The sequence below is a fragment of the Diadema setosum genome, chromosome 5, assembly GCF_964275005.1.
Source record: "Diadema setosum chromosome 5, eeDiaSeto1, whole genome shotgun sequence".
Lineage (NCBI taxonomy): Eukaryota > Metazoa > Echinodermata > Echinoidea > Diadematoida > Diadematidae > Diadema > Diadema setosum.
Window position 1 is genome coordinate 20810921 of NC_092689.1, and position 26480 is coordinate 20837400.

At 40.2% G+C, this 26480-nt stretch overlaps 1 protein-coding gene across 1 annotated transcript in view; it reads left to right on the top strand.

Annotated features, from left to right (window-relative positions):
* Positions 1–383: 383 nt before the first annotated feature.
* Positions 384–26480, top strand: part of LOC140228634 (catalase-like) — an 83042-nt gene continuing 56945 nt past the window's right edge. The window contains exon 1 of the mRNA XM_072308881.1: positions 384–638. Within this exon, the coding sequence (XP_072164982.1) occupies positions 582–638 (57 nt within the window). The 5' untranslated portion in view covers positions 384–581. The remainder of the gene's footprint in view (positions 639–26480) is intronic.

A 26480-nucleotide genomic window follows, 5' to 3' on the forward strand; every position in this document is an offset into this window, starting at 1 on the left:
CCCGTCAACTGACCAATCAGCGCCTGAAGCTCATGTGATATAACTCTCAATTTAATACCTCGTGACCCGGGCGCTGATACATAAAACGTGTAGAGATCAGTGTCATCGGGCCAAATATATTGCGCAGATCGAACTATAGATCGTAGACGCGCATGGTGTTCAGCCCACTAAAGGCGGTGTTTACACCACTAAGTAGATTCAGCACGCCGAGCCGCCACAACACGAACGAGCAACGCACACTCACGCACAAAAACACTGCATATCGTGCTCAAAACAGAAAGCAACACAACAACAACAACAAAACCAGCACCGCGCCACGAGCACTTGCTATCGCGCGTCGACGTACGACAACACCACCACGGCATATATAACTACTACTGTACTGTAACAGATCATCACACCTTACCGTATAAAAAGGTCCGAGATAGCGTAGTCCGTCGTTGTGTGTCGGGGCAGCTCAGCTCAGCTAAACCAGCAAAGACCTGTGTCTCAAGCAAAAGCTTGGTGCTAGAATTAGACTTCGACTTTAAAGCTCTCTTTCTGCATAACGTGGTGGTAGCAAATAGACTGAACACGGAAAGATGGCAAACAGGGACAAAGCTACGCGTCAGCTTGAGGAATTTGCTGCAGCAGCAAAGGCAAGTAACTGTTAGAACTAGGGTCCTAGGGAAGTACAAACCCTCGATGACGTCGATGTATTTATTAACATGAGTAAATTTAACAAAAAATCGATTATTATTGTTAACGTGTTAGACTTTGTCATGAAAGTTTAAGTTGTAACGTTATAGCCTAGATAGGCCTAAGCTAAAAAGGAAGGTGCCGAACTAACGAATAGACAATTTCTAGTTGAAGGTTGAACTTGAAATCTTTCAGTCAGAGAGCTGTAACTGTTAGGCTACCTAGTAACATGTTACAATAACAGTTAGGCCTCTAACAAGTTACCCATGTTACTAACTGAAGTGTTAAAACTAATATTAACTTGGAATAGCCATTGTGCAGAAACTGTCGAGGAAACATCACTCAGTGTCAGTGAACAGCATCAAGTCTAACGTTAAAATGTTAAGCTCAACGACAGCGATCACTAGGGAAGCAGAAATATAACAAATTTAGGATCTAATCCAGATAGATTGCATAACTGACCATCCCGTGGATACATCGTCATCACATAACGTTATGGATCTCCTCGATTGAAAGGATTGAATCCTTTTTTTTTTTTTTTTTTTTTTCGATGGCCCTCTAACGTTAATATTACAAGTCCTCAACTTACTTAATACTGGGCGTCATCATAGGTAATTCAGGTAAATTCAGGTAGGGGCCTACCATAAATTTACTGTACTGTTAAGGGCAAGCAGAAGCATTGCCGAATTTTTTGGGTAGCCATATTGCTCGCTCCGAAATTCATAACATCTGAACAAGTCGCTCTTTCTGAATTTTGTGGCATAGGCTACGCTTCTGCTTTCTTCAATCTTACAAATCAAGTTTTCATACTTGCCAACATTTTGAAATCCTGAAGAGGTAGATTTTGCGAGGGAGCGAAGCGACCAAGCCCGAGCCAGGCGCGCGAGGGGGGGGGGGGGGAGGGTGTGGGAGGGGGGTCCCCTCTGCCACGGTGTGGACTTTTTTTTTTGTTTTTCAATATCAAAATATGAGATTTGGTGCATGCTTTTTAACCTTTTTAAAGGGTTCTTGGTATTGATAACAAACATATAATCCATGTAAATCTATGAACTATTTTGTAGACTATGCATATAAATTTAAAATCAGACCATATTGGTAAATAATTTTTGTAGGCTAAGCATATATGAAAAAGTACTCAAACATATTGGCAAATAATTTATCCCCTTATAGTGTACTTTCTATTGTAGAGCTAGTTTGATGAATAAGACATAATGTTGCCCTCACCAAATCTAAATTAATTAGCAGATGACCTGGCTGTGAGATTCCTGTATGTGGCAGATTTTGCTCTCTTCTGCAGTGTTTCCATTCGTAGCATTCACTCTTGCAGAACGTGAGCTACCAAAACATTACTATTACGCGTGGTTCTAGCTACGCGTACACGTGTACAGTAAGTCTTGCACGCACGTAGATGATAGACACTAGTACGCCACTGTAGTGTGCATACATGTGTGCATATTAGAAGGCTGAATACGGCGTTTTTGAGGAAAGAGTTCCTTCAAATTATTATTAGTATTCTAATTACTAGCTTATTTTAGGGAATCAACGCACAATGAAGGGAAAATATGACTTTCATTTCATTTTATGGTAGGTTTGCTACAAAATCGGTAGATCAGAAGAGAAAATCGGTAGCCGGTCAAAACCTCTTAAAAGCGGTAGTCTACCGCCCAAAGCGGTAGAGTTGGCAAGTATGAGTTTTAAGCAAACGTGACTCATGAGAATATCTTGACTGAGAAGGCAATCCGTTAGACTTGTTCTATGGTGGACCTAAAAGTAAATGTAGGCTCTTGGCCCTACTCTAACGGTTGATGGCAAGGCCCAAGGTTGGTTGCAGTTGGTTCGCAGAGCGCACATGAACACAAACATAGCATTCATTCATAGTCATAGGGGCCTAAAGTTACATTTGTACCATAGTGCTGGATGAGAAGACAACTGTAGGTAGCTTACTGTTAGTCAGCTTGTGATGTCGCATACAAGAACAATAGATCTGTAGATAAAGAAAATGTAAAGAAAATCCAACATATTTTCACTTTTCTCGTATTATATAGTAAAAGAACGGTTGACTTGCCTCTTTCAGAAGGCAGTTTCGGAATACCTTTATTAATAAAGGTATTATTATTGGCTTGTCAGTGACAAGCCAAGGAAATGTGCACCCTTTTCCCAAAAAAGAAAGAAAGAAAAGAAAAAGAAAGATTTTGTGAAATTTTCTTTATATTTTCCTTTTATCGTTCTAGCATGTAACACCATACACTGTAACTGGTTAGTAAAGACCCAGTCTTCTCATCCAGCAGTGACTGCACAAATACTTTAAAAATTAATTACTTTTGAACGGATTGTCCGATTTTCCCCCCAACTTTCACTGATCTAATTCCACTTGCTGCATTCACTACATCCACATGTCACATGTATACAGAGGTGGATCCAGAGGGGGCACCCCCTTGCGTTTGTTGTTGAAACAAAAGAAATAAGTAAAAATGGCAGGGGGGGGGGGGTGCATGTGCCCCCTTTACTTTCGTAAAGGCACCTCCCCTTTACGAATTCCTGGATCCGCCACTGTGGAAGGTGGACTTGTTGTTTGATTAGAGACTTCTAACATGTTGGTAGTGAGAGATTTTAAAACTGTGACCATGCACTCTGAAGTCGTAAAGAGAACAAAAGATTTGCTTGCAACTGATTGACAAATTGCCCTACATCGACGTAAATAAGCACTGAATTGATCAGTGTTTTAGTAGTAGCCATGATAAAAAATCATGGGCGTACATACTCGAGCAGGATTCGAACCTACGACCTCCTGATCACCGGACAGGCGTCATCTCCACTAGACCACCGAGCTTTCGCCCGAAAGCAAGTGTTGGTTCTAATCCTTATAGCATGCAGCGGGTACTGCTTTGTTATTCAAATTCATGATTTTCTTCCGTCGAGATGTTTTCATTGCAACTGATTGACAAATTGCCCTACATCGACGTAAGAAAATCATGAATTTGAAAAAGATTTGCTTGTTATTAACGTTAAGAAGTTGTTCTTGTACAGCTTGGAGGTGTGGAGTTGTCCCTGCACCTTATCTACAATTGCAGTGTAGTGCTATTGTAGTCCAAATAACGTTATTGTTGTATAAACTTGTACGTTTGCATGCACTGGCAGCCTGAACAAGCAGCTTTTGGGCCACCCCATCCCACGTGTGTAGTATATCTCTTGATATGGCTTAGTAGTATCATGGAGACCAGAGACCAAATTGCAAGACTGCATTCTAAAATTTGCAGCTGATCTGTTACTGTAGGTATGATAAATCTCTACTTAAAATTATTATACCCCTGCCCCACGTAGTGTGAAGGGGTACAATGTAGTGTTACAATGGGTTAAATCTACTGAATTGATAACACTTACTTGAGGGTTGAACTGACTTACGTGATGTTAGCTCATTCACTGTAGATCTCCAACTCCAGCGCCGGTGCATCTTCTACGCGCACATACATGGCCAGGGATGATATGCTGTGCGCTGCCTGGCAACGCAGTATGATGCGCATTGCCAGGATGAGGGATATCCACTACATTATCCCCTCCTTATAAATTTGACGTCCCGTCAAATAAATATTACCTTGTCTGAACACAAACACGTTTCAATTCAACCAATAATGAACTACAATTCTTTCTTTTTTTTTTACTACACTGATCTCATTCGTTACTCCTCGATCATTGCGCTGTATCCCTGTTCTTCACAGGTACCAATTTTCAAGCGCTCTAATGCTGAGAGTGACAAACGAGATCCGCGCATCTCGTCTGGTAGAGATCTGAATAACTCTTTTAAATTCTTTCATCCAAAAGAATAAAATACTCATACAGACTAATGAACAACAATGGTGTCAGAAGGTGTCTGAAACGCAATTACACCACACATCAAAACATTCTAAACGGGAAGCTAACTAAATGAATAAAGAAACTCAACAACATCATCAACAACAATAACGAAACTTTTAATTTCCTTTATTACTTGTCTGAGTGCACTTGTTAAAGATAGTAGTTTTGGTACCTCAAAAGTTTCCCTGAATTTCCTTGTCTTAGTTTGTGTTTCAGGTTAAAGTACCTTCCATATAACTAACACTGTGAGACTTACTCGCCCCAAAGTGCTCTCATGTTTTAGTAATCATGCAATTAACTGCGACCAGCAGCCCCATACGCATAGCGTAATGGGGCTTCGCATTGTAGCATTCAGGATCATGACAGATTTAGTATCGCGGGTAAATATCAACTTAAAATCCAAAAATTTCTTCAATTTGAGGACTTACCAATTAAGTTGAAGTATTAAAAACAGGCTTCAGACAACGTTTGGTTCTGCCAGTAGTCCCTTTCTGTTCGAATTGATGACTGAATGTGACTCGGTCGAGAGGACCTTGGGAGAGCTACATTAATTACATACACTGAATACTATGGCCAGCGTATGCGCACACATCACATGCGCACAAATTTCAAATCCATGAACGGATAAGATGTCTGTGTGCGCATGCGCTGGCTGTCAATTCAGCGTAGCTCTCCCAAGGTCCTCTCGACCGAGTCACATTCAGTCATCAATTCGAACAGAAAGGGACTATTGGCAAAACCAAACGTTGCCCGAAGCCTGTTTTCAATACTTCAATTTAACTGGTAAGTCTTCAAATTGAAGAAATTTTTGGATTTTAAGTTGATAATAACCCGCGATACTACATCTGTCATGATCCTGAATGCTACAATGCGAAGCCCCATTATGCTATGCTTATGGGGCTGCTGGTCGCAGTTAGCTACTGTACAGTATATACCAAAAGAAACTTTGCGTTAAATTTACGTGTAACGCAAGCGCCGATCGTTACTGCGTTAATCTTTCTGCGTTACAAAATTAACGATCACCGTGCGTGAATGATCGTTACAGATCGTTACTGTGCGTTACAGATCGTTACTGTGCGTTAATTTTTAGATCTTGCGTTAGCGGACTTGTCATGTGGACTGGCAAGAAATCTCGGAAATTGCGAGACTCGGAGATGCCTCGGTTAAGTAACTGTCGTTCGTAAATATTTACTACGGACAATTCCTGCCGGCGGAAGGCATTTAAATAGCGATATCAAGTGCCGAAAAGATTTTGTAGTTGAGCAGAACTCCCCTGGCAATGTCGTGTTGTCATGGTCGTCAAATTTGTACTCATGGGCGCAGTCAATGGAATCGGGCAAGCAAAAATTTCGAAGCCACATTTTTCCCCACAGCCAGCATATTCCATCGAACATTGAACCCATGAAATCACGCATACGCAAGCCTAAAACTAACGCCGACTGTCTAACGTTAGCGATGTCACGATTTCAACAACTGTCAGACACTTACTCAATTCAGGAAGGTGCAAAAGTCCATTTATATTCCAATACACAAAGTCACAACGTGTGTCTCGCCGAATAACTGGTGGTAGTGTGTGGTGACAAAGCCGAGTATTTCGGCAGTAAAAGTAGCTGCAGCAGAAGAACATGTCTACCACTTTCTGCTCGCATTATTACACTGCCAGCAGGTGAGTCAAGTGGTGACTTGATAGGCACGCTTCACATGAAAGTTTACCCAGAAACATGAAAAATCCCACGATGCCAAGGTGCCAGAGTGGGGAATGGGGAGGGGTGGAGAGAGAGAGAGACCAATCAACAGAAGAAACCGCGCGTACTGGCGCATTCTCGGAGGTCATGAACAGTCTGGGGTCTTGGAGATGAACAGAGAAGGAATGTTTAATTAAAGATAGCTCAAGTCGAAGACCCAGGATTACAAACGTTGATTCTTTTTTCCCCTTTCATGAAACATGCCTTCACGTTTAGAAATGGTTGCACTCCTTTAAAAAAAAAAAATCTCCTGCGATTTTTGTTAACTTAATATAGCCGTTTAAAACGTCAAACTTACCATGAAAGTGTTACTACTTGTAATAAAATAGTTAATACTATACCTATTGCTTTAATCATATCTGTATAACACAAATTTGACTAGCAATGACAATAAAAAATACTTGTATTTGTTTTGTGCGGAGATTTTTTTTTTTTTGTCTTTATCCTGACTAGTTCCTATGAAATTTCTAATGTTTTTACGGCAGCATCAACAGCCTAAAATAAATTACTGACAGATTTATAGATTATGAAATTTTTGGCAACCATCCATTTGAACGTCAGGCATGAAAAGCTCCTGATATTCAGCAAAAACAACTCAACAGATCAGAGACAAAGTTCCTTCAAATTTTGAGAAATAGCACGCAGATTTGCTGGGCGTGGTAGGGTCCATGCTTTGAGATCGTCACAATCGTGTTGTCACCAGGGAGGTGGAGTGTCTCTCTTCCACCTCCCTGTTGTCACGGAGTATCGGGAAGTTCTCACAAACTCCAGGATCACCCCTCCCTGCCAACTCCATGTTGCTCCCAGGGAGGCGGGAAGAGTCTCTTCCCACCTCTCTGTTGCTCCCCAACGTGCATCGTGAATGCGTGGCGTTTCTTGTCACCGTCAGTACCCGAGGCTGCTTTGTATTTGTCTTGGAATATTGATTCTTCTTGTCAAGACTTGAGTGTAGTAATCGTTTTGCATGGCTATGTAAAAAATTGTGATACAACGTGTACTCAACTCGTCTTTGTGATTTTTTCTTCAGTCCAAAAGGAAGACAAAATAGTATCATGACGTTTGCAATTGTTCGAAAGGTCTGCTTTTGATAACTCAGACTACTCAGTAATCACCCTTGTTTTCCCGCTCCCAGGCCCTCCAATTTTATTGAGCAATCCACACGCGCGCGCAAATTCCTTTGCCATGTGGTTTTGCCAGCCAGCTGTCGGAATGTGCTTTGAAGTTACATTTCAGCCTGGCCTGGCTGGCATGAATGGGTGTCGAGTTTCAATCAATACCTACTGTTGTTTTATTCTTGTATTTGAACATGTCGTTTCACCTGACAACACACGGAGATCGGGAAGGTGTAGGGCTAGGGAAGAGGTTTTTGTTGTTGTGTTGCAACCTAATCCGGGCAATTAACCCCAGAGGGCAATTACCCCCCCCCCCCCCCCTCCCCCGAATACTGGTTAATGGTAAGGTTAGAGTAAAGATTAGGGTTAGGTTTAGGGTGAGGAGTTTGGGTTATGGTTAGGATTAGGGCCAGGGGAAGGGTCCGGGGTAATTGTCCAGGAAGAAAAGAGGGACGCGCTTTTGTTCTTGGTCAAATCGATTTTCCTAGGTGATGCTGTGGAGCTAGAAAGGAACAAAAAAAGCAATTATGATGTCTGGCGTACTTCCGGGACGTCTTATTTTTCTTGCACTCTAAAATTTCCTATTGTTTGGCGTTATCAATTTCATTAATTGTTGTTTAGTTACCCTCTTTCGCATTATAAACTTAAAGTCCATAGAACATTCATTCGCATTAAGATCACACTCGAAAAGCTATACTGGTGTATAGTTTGAACAAAGCAAAATGAAATAACGAATATCCCGCAGATTTTCCAAAATTATGCGTCATGTGGGTCAATTCATTTTCTTTTCTTTCTTTTTTTTTTTCATTTGTCTTCTTGTCGATGTGGGAGGTAGATTCAGGATATATTACTTTTCCTTTTCCCCTTTCGGCCCGATGCGATTACTCCTGGTGCTGACATTCTTTCTGCTCGTCTTCCGAGTTCCGATTACAAGTTATACTGTTGTTGTAAATAAATGCGCATGGAGCCCCAGCTGTATCGAAAAAAAAAAAAAAAGCTATCTAAAGTTGACCGTCAAATACAAGTAAAATCAGAATCAATTTAATGGTACGGGTTCGCGGTTTCAATCCCCTCGAAGCCCGCGATATTTGCCTTTCAGCAAGACACTTTATCCACAAAAGGCCAGGGCTCCACACTAACTTTTTTTTCGGTGGCCCGCGGGCCACCAAAATGATTGATTTTTATTTTGTGGTGGCCCGAAAAGAAAAACAAACAAGCAAAACTACCGGTCCTAAACATAGAAAAATAAATATCTAGTATTACTGAAGTGAGTGAAATGAGAAAGTGGGAGCATTTGCAGACATTGTAAACATCCGACATTTGTTTTAGCATCGTAAAGAGGGAAAAGTTACCGTTATTTATTTCTGATGGAAATTCAAGCAATCATCCAACATTTACAAGTATTTTAACACCTTCCGGACGTGAAAGCAAACATCCGCTCTTTATTTTATCATCTATGAGCCGATTGATACCGTTAATCATTTCCAAACGTACAAACAACAATCTGTTACTTATTTTAGCATCGTACGGAGCTGAATATTACCGTTATTCATCTCCAAATTCAAAAGCAAACACCCGACATTCATTTTATGATCGAAGGAGCCGAATGTCACTGCTGTCCACTTTCGAAAGTGAAATGAATCATCTGACATATTTCAGCATCGCACGGAGCCGAATGTTATACTGTTTTTCAAACGTCAAGGCAGACATCCGACATTTACTTTAACATCAAACGCAACTGAATGTTATTGTTATTCATTTCGAAATGTTAAATAGCAAATGTCTGATATTTTTTTTAGCATCTTAATTATGGAGCAGAATGTCGATACTGCTTTTCACTTCCGAACGTTCAAGCAATCATCTGACATTTATTTTGGCATCTTCCGAAGCCGAATGTTATTGAGCACTATTTACTTTCGAACGTAAAAGCGAACATTCGGCATTTCATCGTCGTATTTGTATACGGAGCTGAATATCATTGTTATTCATTTCCGAACGTCAAAGGGATCATTCGACATATATTTTAGTATCTTCCGGAGCTGAATGTTATTGCCATTTACTTTCGAACGTAAAAGCGAACATCCAGCAATTATTTCATCATCGTACTGAGTTGAATACTATTGTTATTCATTTCCGAACGCCAAAGCAAACATTCAACATTTATTTTAGCATCTTCCGGAGCTGATCGTTATTGCTATTTACTTTCGAACATAAAAGCAAACATCCGACAGTTATTTAGCATCGTATGGAGCAAAATATTACTGTTATTCACTTCCGAGCGTAAAAACAATTATCTGACAATTATTTCAGCATCTTCTGGAGCCGAATGTTGTTGCTATTCACTTCCGAAAGTAAAAGCAAATATCCAACATTTATCTCATCGTTGTACGAAGTTGATTATTATTGTTATTCATTTCCGAACGCCAAAGGGATAATTCGACATTTACTTTAGCATCTTCCGGAGCTGAATATTATTGTTATTTCCTTTCGAACGTAAAGGTAAATTTCCGGCATTTATTCTATCATCGTACGTAGTTGAATATCATTATCATTTATATTCGACCGTCAAAGCAAACATTCGACATTTATTTCAGCATCTTCCGGAGCCGTATTTTATCCTTATTCATTTCCGAACGTAAAGGTAAATTTCCGGCATTTATTCTATCATCGTACGTAGTTGAATATCATTATCATTTATATTCGACCGTCAAAGCAAACATTCGACATTTATTTCAGCATCTTCCGGAGCCGTATTTCATCCTTATTCATTTCCGAACGCAAAATCAAATATCTGACATTAATTTCAGCACCGTACGGAGCTGAATCTTACCATTATTCATTTCCAAAAGTATAAGCAAACATCCGACGTTTATTTTTGTATAATACGGAGTCGAATATTGCCGTTATTCATTTCCAAAATTAAGGGCAAACATCTGACATTTATTCTAGCAGCTTACGGAGCCGATAGTTACCGCTGTTCATTTTCAAAACTCAAGGCAAACATCCGGCTTTTTTGGCGGCCCGGCGTGCGTTTTTGGTGACGCCGGTCGCAAATTAACAATGCGCGAAATCGTGATTCGATTCGCGAAAAGACTACGCTAAATCGCTACACTCGGCAGGGGCTACGTCGTCCTTTCACTAGGTCTCGTTACAAAACCAAAATCTCGCGTGAGTTCTTGCGTTACCTATCGTTAATTTTAACGAAACATCGTTAATTTGCGATACGGATCGTTACTCATCGTTACTCATCGTTACTCATCGTTACTCATCGTTACTACAAACGTTAATTTTCCCGATCGTTACTTTGCGTTACTAACGATTCAGGTGAAAGCGCTTGCGTTAATGAAACGTTAATGTTGATTAACGCAAAGTTTATTTTGGTATATACTGTATGTGTATGGGGCTGCACGCTGCTGGTCGCAGTTATCATGCAATAATGGTTTTGTACAATACCTGTACTACCTTGCCGCCTACGGCGGCTCTGGTACGAAATCATTATTGCATGATTACTTAGACATGAGAGCACTTTGGGGCAAGTAAGTCTCACAGTGTTAGTTATATGAAAGGTACTTTATCCTGAAACACAAACTAAGACAAGGAAATTCAGGGTACCAAAACAATTATCTTTAAGAACTGTAGCTGAGTTCGTCTCTTCGTCAGCCAGGCAGAATTCCTTGTGCACTCTGTACCGCCACAACTGATCACGGTGCGCAACTTTGGGCTTGCTTCGTTTGGTCATCTGAATTCTGTAGACCACATCATTCAGTCTCTGCAATATTGTGAATGGTCCCTCCCACTCTGACTTGAGTTTAGGTGATAATCCTTTGCGCCTACGAGGATTGTGCAACCACGCCTGTTCTTCTTTCTCTAAAGTTTCATCATACATCCTTTTCGGCGTCAATATTTCCTTCGGTCCTGTACCACTGGGAGTTATGGAGAATAGATCCTGCCGTTTGTGCAGAAACTTCCGCATTTCATCTTTCTCTTCCATAGAAAGATCTGTCCCACTCCTTCCAGCTGGTGGCTCCAAATGCGGTTCCAACTCAATCTGCTTCACCTCGACACCTTCTATCTCTCCCTTCATTCCCTCCCTATTTGAAGGATTGACAACACATTCGACACTTTCGCATGTTCCAGTACACATGCTACGAGAAAGAGTGCAAACATCTGACTCTACAGGTGCAGCAACACATCTCGATCCCAAATTAACCAATGTCTCACCTGACATTATCCTCACTTGATAATCTACCCCTTGGTGAGATTCAGTGACATCCACTCTCATGTCACACTTCATTGATACGTCAACTGGTACGTTATTTATTTCATTTCTTTCTGGTACCTCAGCCGAAGATGCTACAATTCTCGAGCATTTCACACTGCTAGCACCAGACACCTCTCGAAGTAGAATATCGTTCATTCCCATCTTGAGTGTTCGAGTTGCCATATCGATCATGCAATCTTGCGTAGAAAGAAAGTCAATGCCAATGATGCCCCGTCGACAATATCAGCAACGATAACACAATGCTCCACCACGTCATGGCCCAAGCGAATGCGCACCCACGCGGTACCTCTAACATCCGCCGTCTCACCAGTCACTGTGACAATTCGTCGTGCATCTGCAGTGAGTTGCATTCGTGTCTTCCTCTCGATTCTTTCCCAGACATCCGGTCTGATTAGGGTCACCCCTGACCCAGTATCGACGAGGAACCTACACGCCTCTCCTTCAACTTCATCACTCACGACAAGTCCTCCCGGCTCCCCTCCCAGTGACCTGATCATAACGTGATTTGGAGCATTCTCAAAGTTCCTAGTCGTCCTCTGCTCCGTGAGGGCGACTACTGGTCGTTTTCCTGCTTCTTCCTAGAAGCCGAAGTTGACGTGCAATCCTTTGCAAGATGTCCTCGTTGTTTGCAGATGTCACACATCATTTCAGGGCAATCCCTGATAAAGTGTCCCACCTTGCCGCAGTTGTAGCATTGCCCTTTTCCCTTTTGTGCGGTCTTCTCTCTGCCACCACTTCCACGTCTGATAGCTTTCTCAATTCTCTCAATCAGCGTGTCCATCAATTTCTCAATGCCATTGTCAACCGTTACCTCCCTTGTCCTGATATCCCTCTGTCTTTCTCTACTAGCTAGGGAGAACGACTCCAGTTCGAGAGCGAGCTGCAAAGCCTCGTGAAGCGTAGCGCAACGCTGATGGCGTCGATAAACTGATCGAGTGCTAGCGACTCATGAATTGCGGTGCCTGCGTCCGGATATGCCTGCATAACGAGACGCTCTAAGTCTACTGCTAACTCAGGCAAACTCTCATCAGGGCGGCGTCGACGATTTCTAAACTGTACGCGACTCAGTTCCGACTGGTGGACGCAGCCAAATCGCATTCCAAGGGCTTGCACTAGTACCCGAAATTCACCTCTCTGCTGTGCTGGAATGGTAGCTAGAATCGAAGCCGCTTTACCTGTCCTGTCAGACTTGCTGCCAGATAAACAGCCATCTGATCTTCATCCCACCCATTTGATCATGCTAACAAAGAAAACTGAGAGAAGTAAGCTTCCCACGGCACTGTTCCATTGTATGATGGAGGTAGAATCACTTTGCCGCGTTACTGATTCGAACTAGACTGCTCTAGTAGTTGCGACGGAGATGGTTCCCTGACTTGATCAACTTTAATTTCTTCATGCTTAGTTTCAACAGCTGTCATGCGCCCTTCAAGTTCTTTTTGACTAGCTGTAACCGAGTCTAATTTTGCATTAATCGTAGATGTAGTCTGCTGCAAGCTTACAGTCAACCCATTCAACACCGTAAGTAGGGCAGTCACGGCAGACTGATCGCTCGATATCTGATGACTTTTTCCAGTTTTAGTTTGTCGCTTAGAGCGCGTTATTACCGGTGTTCGGCGCATCATGCTTGGTACATCAACCACTGATCATAAATCATAAATGCACATTAACAATAGATAAGACACATCAGTTTATCGTCAGCTGGCAACTTAGCAAAATACACCTATCTCATCAACAAGTTATCCCCATAACTCTACTCGATCAATTCGATCACCTCTCACAATTTGCACCTAAGGTTATAATTCAGTTTCATCCCACTCCTGACACCAATGTTACAACGGGTTAAATCTACTGAATTGATAACACTTACTTGAGGGTTGAATGGACTTACGTGATGTTAGCTCATTCACTGCAGATCTCCAACTCCAGCACCGGAGCATCTTCTACGCGCACATCCATGGCCAGGGATGATGCGCTGTGCGCTGCCTGGCAACGCAGTATGATGCGCGTTGCCAGGATGAGGGATATCCACTACAATAGGAATCACCGCGATGTTGGTCGGGCGGTCAGTCGGTCTGTTGCAAAATCTTGCGTCGCGAACTCCTCCTACAGTTTTGAAGCAATTTAAATGAAACTTAGGGTAAATGATGATATTGAGGTATAATTGTGCAAGACATGTTTTTTGTGTTTGTCGGACAATGCGTTGCCATGGTAACCATAATTTTACCAAAACATTGTGGATTGAATAACTTCCATAGTATTTAAGCAATCAATTTCAAAATTGGTATCTGTGATGATCTATAGGTGTGATTATGCAAGACACTCTTTGTGTTTGTACTTGACACAGCGTTCCCATGGTAACCGCATGTTTTCTTCGAAATCTTGTGGAGTGAACAACTGCCACAGTTTTGAAGCAATTGAAATCAAATTTGGTAGGCATTGAGGCATAGATGTGCAACACATTATTTTTGTGTTTGTCCGACAAAGCGTTGCCATGGTAACCATAATTTTACCCAAACCTTGTGGATTGAATAACTTCCACATCATTCAAGCAATGAAGGTCAAATTTAGTATGGTATGATGATCAGGAGGTGTAGTTAAAATGCAAGACACCAGTGTGTTAATATCAGAAAAATGTGTTGCCATGTTAACCACTCATTTTTGTATCAAATTGAACCATTTAATCTATGAAGGAGAAATTTGGTGTGTATGATGCTCTTGAAGTGTAGTTTTGCTAAATGTCCTTTGCATCGGACAGTGCGTTTTCATGGTAACCGCATGTTTTTTCTTTTAAATCCTGTGGAGTGAACTTCTTCCACAGTTTTCAAGCTATTGAAATCAAATATGGTAGGCATTATGGCCCTGAGGTATAGATGTGGAACACATAATTTTTGTGTTTGTCACACAAACCGTTGCCGTGGCAACCACAATTTTACCAAAACCTTGCAGATCGAGTAACTTTTCCATCATTCAAGCAATTAAAGTCAAATTTAGTATGTATCATGATCTAGAAGTGTAGTTTTGCAAGACACCAATGTGTTAGTTTGAGGAAAATGTGTCGCCATGGTAACCACTCATTTTTGTATCAAAATGAACCATTCAAGCTATGAAGGTCAAATTTGGTGTGTATGATGGTCTTTAAGTGTAGTTATGCAAAATGTCCCTTGTGTTTGTATCAGACAGATGCATTGCCATGGTAACCACACTTTTCACCCAAACCTTGTGGAACTCGGTGTCAACTCTGTAATTGTACAGTAAACTAAAATTATTCTGTTTCCAATTCGACAAGTGCACAAACTTGGTATTAACATCATTGCCCTCATGACATCACGTACTATAAAGCAACACTAAGGGCGGGGGTATTAATCACCTTCAGTGATGATTCTAGTTGTTATTCATTTCCGAACGTCAAAGCAAAAATTAGACATTTATTTTAGCATCTTGCCGGAGCTGAATGTTATTGCTACCTACATGTACTTTCGAACGTGAAAGCAAACATCCGGCATTTATTCATGGCCAAGTAAAAAAAGAAAGTAGTTTCTCGTCCGGGTTTTTTGAGCAAGGCGATGAGGGAGGTCCTTACTATTTGATATCTTACTATTTTTTCGAGGATTGTCAAAATGAAAGTACAGCTGTAATATGTGTTTCTCGTCCGGTAATTCTGAGAAAGGTAACGAGAGAGGGCTTTACTATTTTCTATATCCAATTTATGAAATGAAATATCACTCTGGTAGCTGTGTTATGAGAGACCAGGTCCCAGTGTATGTCTTGCCTCCACTCTGTGCATTTTCATAAATATAAGAAGAGTTTGTTTGCAAAAACCGATAAATCCATTTTTGAAGATTTTGAAGTACGGTCTCTGTCATAAAGTACAAAATAATACCTTTTAAATGATATACTAGTCACCACATATAAAGGTACATTTTTGAGGTTATGGTCAAAAGAAGCAAACATTTTCTTATTATTCTTTTTATTTTTCTTGACCTTTAATCGCAAATATCTCCATTTGGCAAATATGGACTTATCGGTTTTTGCAAACAAACTCTTCATAAGTACCATTCTTGAAATGAAACTTCATGTATGCAGAAATACATTTGCTTTTTCTTTCCACTACAGATGTCAAGAGAAAATGACCATCTTAAAACTGGTATTTAGTGTTGTAATGGCATTTCTGATACCAGTGTACTTGCAATTCTGATGTATTGTGCTATTAATTGAAACAGGTATAAAACATGTCTTTCAACAAATGTACGACTGAAATGAATTCCATGATATTCAAAACACTGCTTTATTTATCATTGGTGTTTGTGACTTTTTGTGTCCACTACAGCTGGTATGTATCTGCATTTCTTCACAGTACAATTGTAGCACATTCAACTGGAAACTGGCTTGTACAATTGCAGATGGATGTCAAAATGATACTGGTATGGCATTATAGCATTAAACATTTAAAGATGTTTCTTCATGTTCTAAAAAGACATTTGATAATCACTCATCATTTGGATGATGAATGATTGTATACCACACTACAGATGATACGACTCACGGCCGTGTCCGTGAATTTACATCGTAAAGAAAAGTATCCCGCAGAAATACGAGACAAACCAGAATCCGTAGAAAAGTTATTACTGCATTACCGTACCTTCCGACACTGCACGCACATGCACATAGTCACAATGACAGGAAAATGTATACAAACTCCATACAATCCGCACAAGCATTTGTACAGTACAGTGGACTCCCGTTATAACGAAGTCCTCGGGACCGGCAGTTTTCTTTCGTTATAACGAAATTTCGTTATAACCGAATGAATAAACAATAAAAATACATAGAGTTGATAATGTTGCGGCCCTAAATTTTATTTCGTTGTAACTGGAATTTCGTTATAACCGTGTTCGTTATAACGGGAGTGCACTGTACAATTCATCCGCTTAAAATATGAGAAACAGGGAAAAATACGAACAATGCGCGAAATACGCGTGGAATATCAGCGATTGTTCGCAAAAATGTTGCCGCTATCGCGTTCATGACGTACCGAGTGCGCTGTACATCACAGCCCAGGCCCGCCCGCGGCCCGCCCATCCAACTACAGTTCGACTGGTGCTTTGTGGAGCAGTGTGAAATGCATGCGTTATTACATACGCACTACAGAAGCTACAGCTGTACTACAGCTAAGAAGAGGACGCAAGGCGTAATTAGAAATGAGACATCACCATTGGTAGGTGAATATTATTGTCAATTTCTTTTTTCGGCGGCCGAAAAAATAGTTAATATCAAAAAAGTCGATTCGGCAACTGAAAATCGATGCGGGCGGGGAGCGGGCTGGGACGAGAATTATGAATTTCTTGGTATTTTCAGCGCCATTTTGAAAATAGTAAATAGTAAAAAAATCGATGCGGCGGCCAAAATCGATGCGCGCGAGGACGAGAAACTGGTTTCTTTTTTTACTTGGCCTAATCATCGTACAGAGTTGAATATTATTAGGTGATCTGAGTATCCTCTCGGATCACCTTCTGTATCTGTACTGATTCTTTGTTCTTCTTCTTCTTTCTTTATTTCTGGACAAAAGTTGTGCAGAGGTTAACTCAGAAAGTTCTCAGACTATCAATTTCAAACTTATACCATGTATGTATCATGTCCCAAAGATGACAGATCTAATGTATCATTGTGATTGGTCGACCATGACGTCACTATGACGTCATTATATGAAATCACATTTTCATTCATATCTCATTAATGGAATGGAATTTTTCAATGAAATTTACTTGCCATATAGTTCAAGTCAAGCGCTTTTTACTCATATTCTCAAATTTCATCTCTACCCTTAAAACGTGCGCGTATGCGCACGTTGAAATATTTACATGCTCCAATCGAGCTCAAATTTTTTTTTCCACACGTTTCAGACCATTTGGAGCATTTTTTGAAAAGTTGAAAATATTGGACTGACGCGTACGCGCGCGTACATATACCCAAGCATAGCTCATATGCAATAAAAATTTCCCGATTTTTCACATGGATCGGATGTCTGAAATGTCAAGGAATATTTCTACCAAGTTTCAAGTCAATCCGACTCAATATGACGTCATACGGGCCTGTCAAAGTTGAAATTCCGCGCGCGCGTCAATGGCGATATACAGTGCAACTATGCCAAAAAAATGCCAATTTTAAATCCGATTTTACTTGTCAGGATGGATGGTGACCCCCCATTTTCTTTACATATTCTGAAAGCTGATGAATTGTACATGTCATTTCATCGGTTGGCGATGCTGAAAAAATTATTAAAAGATATCAAATTTCTTAATGAAATAAAAAAAATAAATTTTCAAAATGACGTCATCGAATTTCAAGTTCACTCGAGCGTATTTCACTTATCCTTTGCCGATTTACACCTAGATTTCAGTATGTTGTAGCTTCTTTAATGCTCTTTTATAATGTTCTACAAAATTTTGATTGGATGACGGCATCACCTCATAAAAATGGATTGAACTTAACCTTGTCAAATGTGACCGGTTTGCGTGTTATCTCCATGGGAGTGCAGTTTTTCTGGAAATAAAGATTGACATGACTATCTTTATCGAGAACTAGCTCACTTACCCTTTGGTGAATTTCTCCTAGATTTTAATATGTTGTAGCTGAGACTTTGGGCTATCGTAAGTGTACCCTCCATTTTTTCTCTGGACGTCGACATCACGTCAAAAAACTTGGTTGAAATTAAAGCTTATCTTTGATGTATTGAGATCTGCAACTTTCTTTGCAGTAACTTAGGAAAAACAGCCCCTATCACCCCCATATTTTGCAGATGTTTAGTTCATGTCACATACATTATTTCATAAAATAACAACTACTTGATAGGACTCCATCTTGGGTATGTAAATTAGGGTCAAAGGTCATAAATGTTTCATCCTGTATCTTGGTGAATACATGTCCTATCTTTCCCATATTTTGCACAGGCAAAGACCATGTTACAAGAATCATTTGACAAAATAGTCACTTTTTGCTCAGATGCCATCTTGTCTGTGCAAAGTGGGGTCAAAGGTCGGTCTCTTTCTGTATCTTCGTTATGACGTGTTATCTCTGTGGGAGGGAATTTTTCTAGATGTGAAAATTGACATGATTGTCTTTATCGAGCACTAGCTCACTTACCCTTGGGTGAATGTCTCCCAGATTTTAATATGTTGTAGCTGAGACTTTGCGCTATCGTAAAAGTGTCCTCTTTTTTTCATACGATGTCGGGATCATGTTTAAAAATTTTGGCTGAAATTAAAGCTTATCTTCGATGTATTGAGATATTTCTTTCTTTTCTTTCAAGAATCATTTCACAAAATAACCACTTTTTCCTCAGATGCCATCTTGGGAGTGTAAATGTGGGTCAAAGGTCATATGTCCTTCTTTCTGTATCTTCGTTTTAGTGTATACGGAATTTGGTACCAAAGATGGCAGATATGACTCCCTTTTCTAAATGAGAATCCAAACATCTTACGGCCAAAGTCTCTAAACACAGATGAATTCTGTATGGTCATGCCTATTACAATCAGGACCCGAATCATTGATTTCCAAAAAGATCGGATCCCCTTAATTTGTCAGTGTTGACAAATTACAATCTCTAGTTATTATTCTTTTCCGAACACCAAAGCAAACATTCGACATTTACTTCAGCATCTTCCGGAGCTGAATGTTATCCTTATTCATTTCCGAACGCAAAATTTACTTTCGAACGTAAAAGCAGACATCCAACATTCATTTAAAAATCATATGGAGTTGAATATTATTACTATTCATTTCCGAACATCAAAGCAAACAATCGACATTTATTTCAGCATCTTCCGGAGCCGAATGTTATCCTTATTCATTTCCGAACGCAAAATGAAACATCTGACATTTATTTAATAATCGCGCGGAGTTGAATATTATTTTTATTCATTTCCGAATGTCAAAGCAAACATTCAACATTTATTTCAGCATCTTCCGGAGCTGAATGCTATCCTTGTTCATTTCCGAACGCAAAATCAAATATCTGACATTAATTTTAGCACTGAACGGAGCTGAATCTTACCGTTATTCATTTCCAAAAGTATAAGCAAACATCCGACATTCATTTAATAATCGTACCGAGTTGAATATTATTATTATTACTCATTTCCGAATGTCAAAGCAAACATTCGACATTTATTTCAGCATCTTCTGGAGCCAAATGTTATCCTTATTCATTTCCGAACGCAAAATCAAATATCTGACATTAATTTTAGCACCGTATGGAACTGAATCTTACCGTTATTCATTTCCAACAGTATAAGCAAACATCTGACATTTATTTGGTAATCGTACGGAGTTGAATATTATTATCATTATTCATTTCCGAATATCAAAGCAAACATTCGATATTTATTTCAGCATCTTCCGGAGCCGAATGCTATCCTTGTTCATTTCCGAACACAAAATCAAATATCTGACATTAATTTTAGCACCGAACGGAGCTGAATCTTACCGTTATTCATTTCCAAAAGTATAAGCAAACATCCAACATTTATCTAATAATTGTACGGAGTTGAATATTATTATTATTCATTCCCGAACGTCAAAGCAAACATTCGACATTTATTTCAGCATCTTCCGGAGCCAATTGCTATCCTTATTCATTTCCAAATGCAAAATCAAATATCTGACATTAATTTTAGCACGTACGGAACTGAATTTTACCGTTACTCATTATCAAAAGTATTGAAGCAAACATCCGACATTTATTTTATAATTGTACGGAGTTGAATATTATTATTATTCATTTCTGAACGTCAAAGCAAACATTCAACATTTATTTCAGCATCTTCCGGAGCTGAATGTTATCCTTATTTATTTCCAAACGCAAAATCAAGTATCTGACATTAATTTTAGCACTGACCAGAGCTGAATCTTACCGTTATTCATTTCCAAAAGTATAAGCAAACATCCGACATTTATTTGATAATCATACAGAGTCGAAGATGATTGCCTCAGCTCTAACTTAGCTTTGGACTTTGGTACTGCACTGGAACGTATATACTTATTATACCTCGCGCCGTACCGTACCAGCTAGCGCTCGTTGCATGCTAACTCGTACGAGTACGTACCGACGCGCGTACAAATCGAGCGGGCACAGTAGTGTCGGTGTGCATTGCGCGCACGTGCAGTCTCGAATTGAAACTATTTTTTTTCTTTTCTTCTTTTTTTTGTTATTTTTTTTATATTTTTTTCTTGTTCTTTTTTTTTCTTCATTTTTTTATATTTTTTTCTTGTTCTTTTTTTTTCTTCATTTTTTTTCATTTTTTTAAAAAATGAAGCCACAGCCGGTTACGATCGGCGTTACAGCCCGTAAAGATAACCAGTTAACGGCTATTAACAAGAACACTGCTTTTATACTTAGAGTCAAAGGTCATGCTGTTGGTGGATTTTTTTTTTGTGCTCTATCGGCTACATTTTGGACGGATTTTGTTCAAATTTGGTATGAATGTCTACCAAGATATAAGTCAAATATTTTGGAAGTGCTGCCCTCAGTGAATATTCGCCTTCTTGTTTTAAGAAGGGGAGGGGATCTGTTCCCCTCACTCAAATGTGAAGATAAAGCAAAAGCTGGTGCTAGTGCTGGGGGATACAATCGTATTGCGCATGCAATGGACATTTCTAGTTTTTCTGGGGGGGCATCACGGCCAACTCAAGAGGCATTTGATGACCGTTGATTAATTCAAGCCCTGAAGGAGTATACAGTACAGTACTAACTACATACTACTACACATACTAACTTTAATATTAGCCTCAGCTCATGCAAAGGAGTGTTGTAAAAAATAAATGCCAGGTTTAGTGCCATATCTCCCTCTACCCATCTCTTCTCTGCATCAGAATGTATGACAGATGGGAAATCAGTGTTGACATTCAGTAGCCAGGTGTCTCTCCGCATTTGACTTAAATGACAGCACTACAAGGCCAATATCACTACTGTGACATTGTTTTGAAGTGCAAGATAATGGGTGAATCACCCCTGAAACAGTACCTGCTGTCTGTGGCTTGGGGTATCCTGTCACAATTTTTGGTTAAAAGATTCAGTGGGAGGGGGGGGGGGGGGGTGGTGAAATATCCCTCCCGTGTTCTCCCTTTGTCAAAATTGCTTTGAGGCAGGATGAAATGTCAACACACTTGGTGGAAGTTTCTATGGTGTGGTGGGAGGTGCAGAGTAAAAGTAGAAAAATCTTGCCTCCTCGAGGGATAGTTCCTGCCTGATGTAACACAAATCTTGGACTGTTTGTCTTTTTGTGACCTGATGGGCTAATTCTCGCTATCGCCAATGACGTAAAAAGTACCCGGATGTTGATTTTAAGTGTCATTTACGGTGCATTATGGGATAGTCCGGGAGCCAAGTCACTTCCGTTCGTACGCGCGTGATACGTGACTAATGCTATTTACACATACAACCGACTGTATTCTATGTGTACTCACTGTTTCCTCGACTTGAATTCTAGCTTTAATATGATTTGAAATTTCTCCATTCTTGAGAAATTGCTCTAGATATGACTATGGGTCGTTACTGCGGAGCTGTCATGTGTTGTTTGCACAACAATAAATGAACAAATTCTACAGAAATAGGTCCCTTACTGGCATGCGAGACGTGACTTTGCCGCGTGGGTGAAGTTTGCGGGTGACTCCACAGCGCATTGCGCAGCGCGCGTGCGACTTGCTTGGAAGAAATTGCTTCGATCGGAGACGGGATAAGTTCGAGATCACGGTTCGTTCCCGATTGTGTTCACGGCACCTCGACAGAGAACAAATAAAAAAAGATTGGGCATTCCATATGACGGTATCCAGGTGGGTGAATATTTTCCAGTATTACTGTTATTTTCAGCGTATGCAGAGATGACTGATCATTGATGTGCAAGTTGATCGCATGATCAAGCAGTACAATGTACCGGTATGTCTAGCTTGTGTCGCGTACGTGCATGTGGTGCAAGCTAATGCAAAGCCTAGGGCAATGCGGAGGCTATAGCTACAGTATGTATCCATCACAGGCCTGGCCACTGGCTGGTTCGGGCACAGCCGCCTACTGTACTAGTATCCGTGGTCGGCGCTGCGCTATAGGTAAGGTACACATACGCGCATGCTGGCGCTGTGCAAAATATGCCCCGCGCCGGAAGTGCCCCAGTCCCGGAAGTGCACTAAATCTTGACGAAAAAGCCACATCCGGGTACTTTTTACGTCATTGGCGATAGCGAGAATTGTTCCAAGGTGGTGCTAAACAGCTGTTATTTGATATAGCGTACTATACAGCACATGAACTATCCTTCATTTTCATTCCGGACTAATACATTGGTCTCCAGTAGCCTTCTTGGCTGCTCAATCTTTTTGTACAGGGTATAGTTTGAGGTAGCAGATATCTGTTAAGTCATGTTCGGTAGATGAAAGCCTATCTGACTATAGCTTCAGTGCCAGCGTCCTTCTCTGTGATTCATGCCAAAATATCCGCAGGAAGCCAGCATCATGCAAAGCTGCCGTGTCCAAGGCTACTAGGGTATTTCAGATTATTTTTCCCTCTTCACACTTGACTTCTGCCTACCACAAATCCTCATGCTGGAAAACCCACCCTTTTGTCACTTCATGGGCATATCACAACTCAAACAATATGAAATGCATGGGCCCATTGTGTTTCCTTCACAGTACATAGAGCTCACAATATAAAATGCAGCCCTAAATTGCAAAACCATAGATTGTTTGGGGCTATCCCTTTGAACAGAACTTCCATCTATTTCCTGTCTGTCTGTGTTCTAAAAGCACAAATCATCATAAAGAAATCCAGGATTGGCTAAGAAGTTTTGGCTGGAATTTTGAAGTTTTTAGAATGTGTGGGTCAAATTTAGAGAGAGAGAAAAAAAAAAAAATGAACATTTCTTCCATAATGTATTCAGTGATGTTGTGAGTGTGCAAAATGAGAGCAGTTCAGAGGACAGTATCAAGCATATTTTTAGTGGTAATGAAGCATGTAAGGCCAATCTGAAAAGTGAACACTCCAATTGGAAGAATGACCAAAGAAAAATTAAGTAAAACAGAGTGATTTGATATAATTTCTCAGCTGCTAAGCTTTTATGCTGAAATGTGACACTAGCCATGTTGATGCATTCCACCATGACCAGACATTTTTGTTGGAATGGAGAGTAGGATATCAGAAAGTGATTGTTTCTTAGGGTGCGTTCATGCTTAACTTTTTGAGGCCAGAATCAGCCTTTTGAAGCATGATTAGTGCAGTTTAACATGATTGTGTCCAGACTCACCTCGATATAAACAGCGTTTGAAAATGCCGATTCAAAATGCACATATTGGTGTTTTTACAATTCATATCACTCTCTAATTACGTTTACTGGGGAAGCTGAAACACAAAGCACTGAAAAAGATGTTTACAATGACATCATCTCAATGCCTTCCGAGTTTGCTCTGGTTCGAGTGAAAATGCGTGCCCCCGGCCAGCCATCCTTTCAATTATTGTGCAATGTGTTTCCACCTCCCTGGTACAATTCACGCATGTTGTGCATTTTAGCTGGAGCTTCCAGTTGGTACTGTATGTATACATGTAAATGCATGACACAGCTCCTACAATACAATATGATTTTTTTTTTTGCCAATAATTGTCAACAAAATAAATACCCCCTTTTCCTATCTTTCTAGAGTCCATACAGTATAGTACAAATTAAGTGTCGTAGTAAATAATAGAGATTATACTGTATTGATAATAGACATGCTGAACAGGTAGCCAGTCAAAATATGAACGATGCACACACTCAATTCAGAACTTCAGAGAAAGCGCGCCCCACTTTGACATGTCTGCATAGGTCAACCTACATGTAGCAACTGCAAATGTTCTTTCTTGAGGTTAAGAAAATAAAGGAGAGCATATTAATCCATTGAGAATGGGCTGATTTGGCTATACCAGGCATTTTCCATAGACACCTACCCGAGTTTACTCGGGACTAGTTTCAACGGGTTAAACAGTACCCTTGTGAATGATGTTTTGGATTAGCATTTGGTATCAGTGTTTCAAATCAATGATTTTGCCTTCACAAATAGAGCATAAACCCACCCTTAGAAGATTTGTAATTTGGAGCAATCTTCTGTTATTAAAAATTTTATCAAAACGTTTAAAAAAAGTCAAACATGTAAATTTAGATGCAGCATTCGGTTTTCAGCCACAATTCACTGATTCTGTTGTTGTTGTTACGAGGTCAAATGTCTACACTTCAATCAACCCCCTCCCCATTAACCTGATACTTTCCGTGCTTTGAATCTGATGCATTCTTGACAGATATTTCCCTTCACTTACTCCTGTAACAATCTCTAGGAAGTTACCCATTCCTCAAAGGGTGGAATCCAATCCACAGCGTTGTGGTGAATGGAGAGCTTATCGGTAACTGTAGAGAATACTGGCAATGGCAGTGTACCATACAGATGTATACCCAATAAACATCCCTAATTTGAATGCATGTCTGGATACAGTACATCTGAATAGTAAATTGTGTTTTCTTTGATGTAATCAAATGCATTGTTTTCATTAATTATATGGGCTATATTGGGTTTAGACTCTGTATGTTGTATGTAGTGGATCATGTTCCGTAAAGACAGATTGGGAGACATTTCATGTGATAATGCGCTATATAAATGTTGTGAATTATTATTATTATTAAATTCACCGGTTAGATATCTTGCATGCAGTAAAAGTCTTTTACATTCGCTTTCAGGGGCCTACTTCAGTTTAAAACCTCCATATGCATTAATTGCTAGATAAAACTCTATTCTTGAACCCCTATGTCAATGAAAAAACTTTTAAAAAGACATAATCTAAGAGGCAATTTGTAGAGCTATACATCAAGAGGTGCAGATACAGCATTTTTAGCTCACCTGAGCTGAAGGCTCAAGTAAGCTACATTGCGATCACTCACCCTCCATTGTATGTCATCTGTTGTATGTCGAGCATAAACTTTTTACATTTTCATCTTCTTGAAAACCCCATGACAGATTTTACCAAACTTGGCAGGTAGCATCCCTAGAGGGATAGGATCTCAATGTATTCAAATGGGCACCATGCTCCCCTTGGGGGCCCCCAGGGGGCCCAACCCCGCCCCCCCCCCTCCAAAAAAATACTGTACGAGCTGAAGTTTTCGCGTACAGATATTTTCGCGAATTGCTACTTGTTAATTTCGCGGTTGCGAGGGTCTAACTGAACTTAGTTATTCGTGCGTTGTTATTTTCGCGTGTTGTTATTTTCGCAGTTCAAAGGCGATTCGCGAAAATAAAACCACCAGCTCGTACAGCTCATACAGCTCGTACAGTAGCACTTTAAAAATTTTCTTCTCTAGAACCAGAAGTTATAGAGCAAAGTTGAATTAGTACATTGATGAGTGTAACTTCAAGTCTGTTCATGGCAGATCAAGGGGTGTCCTGATGATGTATCACTTGGTCTACTCCCACTTTGTCTTATAGCCACTTACATGTAGTCTATACCCATGTATAGTCTAATCCTGTTTTGTCTACAGCCAGTTTGTCTACTGACCATTATTAAAATCCAGTTGCCACTTAGCCTCATTACCAGTTGGTCTACTTCCATATGGGCTATACCTATTTCTTCTAAAACCCACAGTTCATAAGACAAAAATGGGAAAAAAAATCCAAGGAGACTAGATTGCAATTAGACCATATAGACAAAATGATTGGCCAAACTGGACATTTTGTTATATATGACCAAGTGAGGATTAGACCAAATGGGCATTAGACGAAATTGATAGTAGATGAGTTCAGCCATAGTGGTGT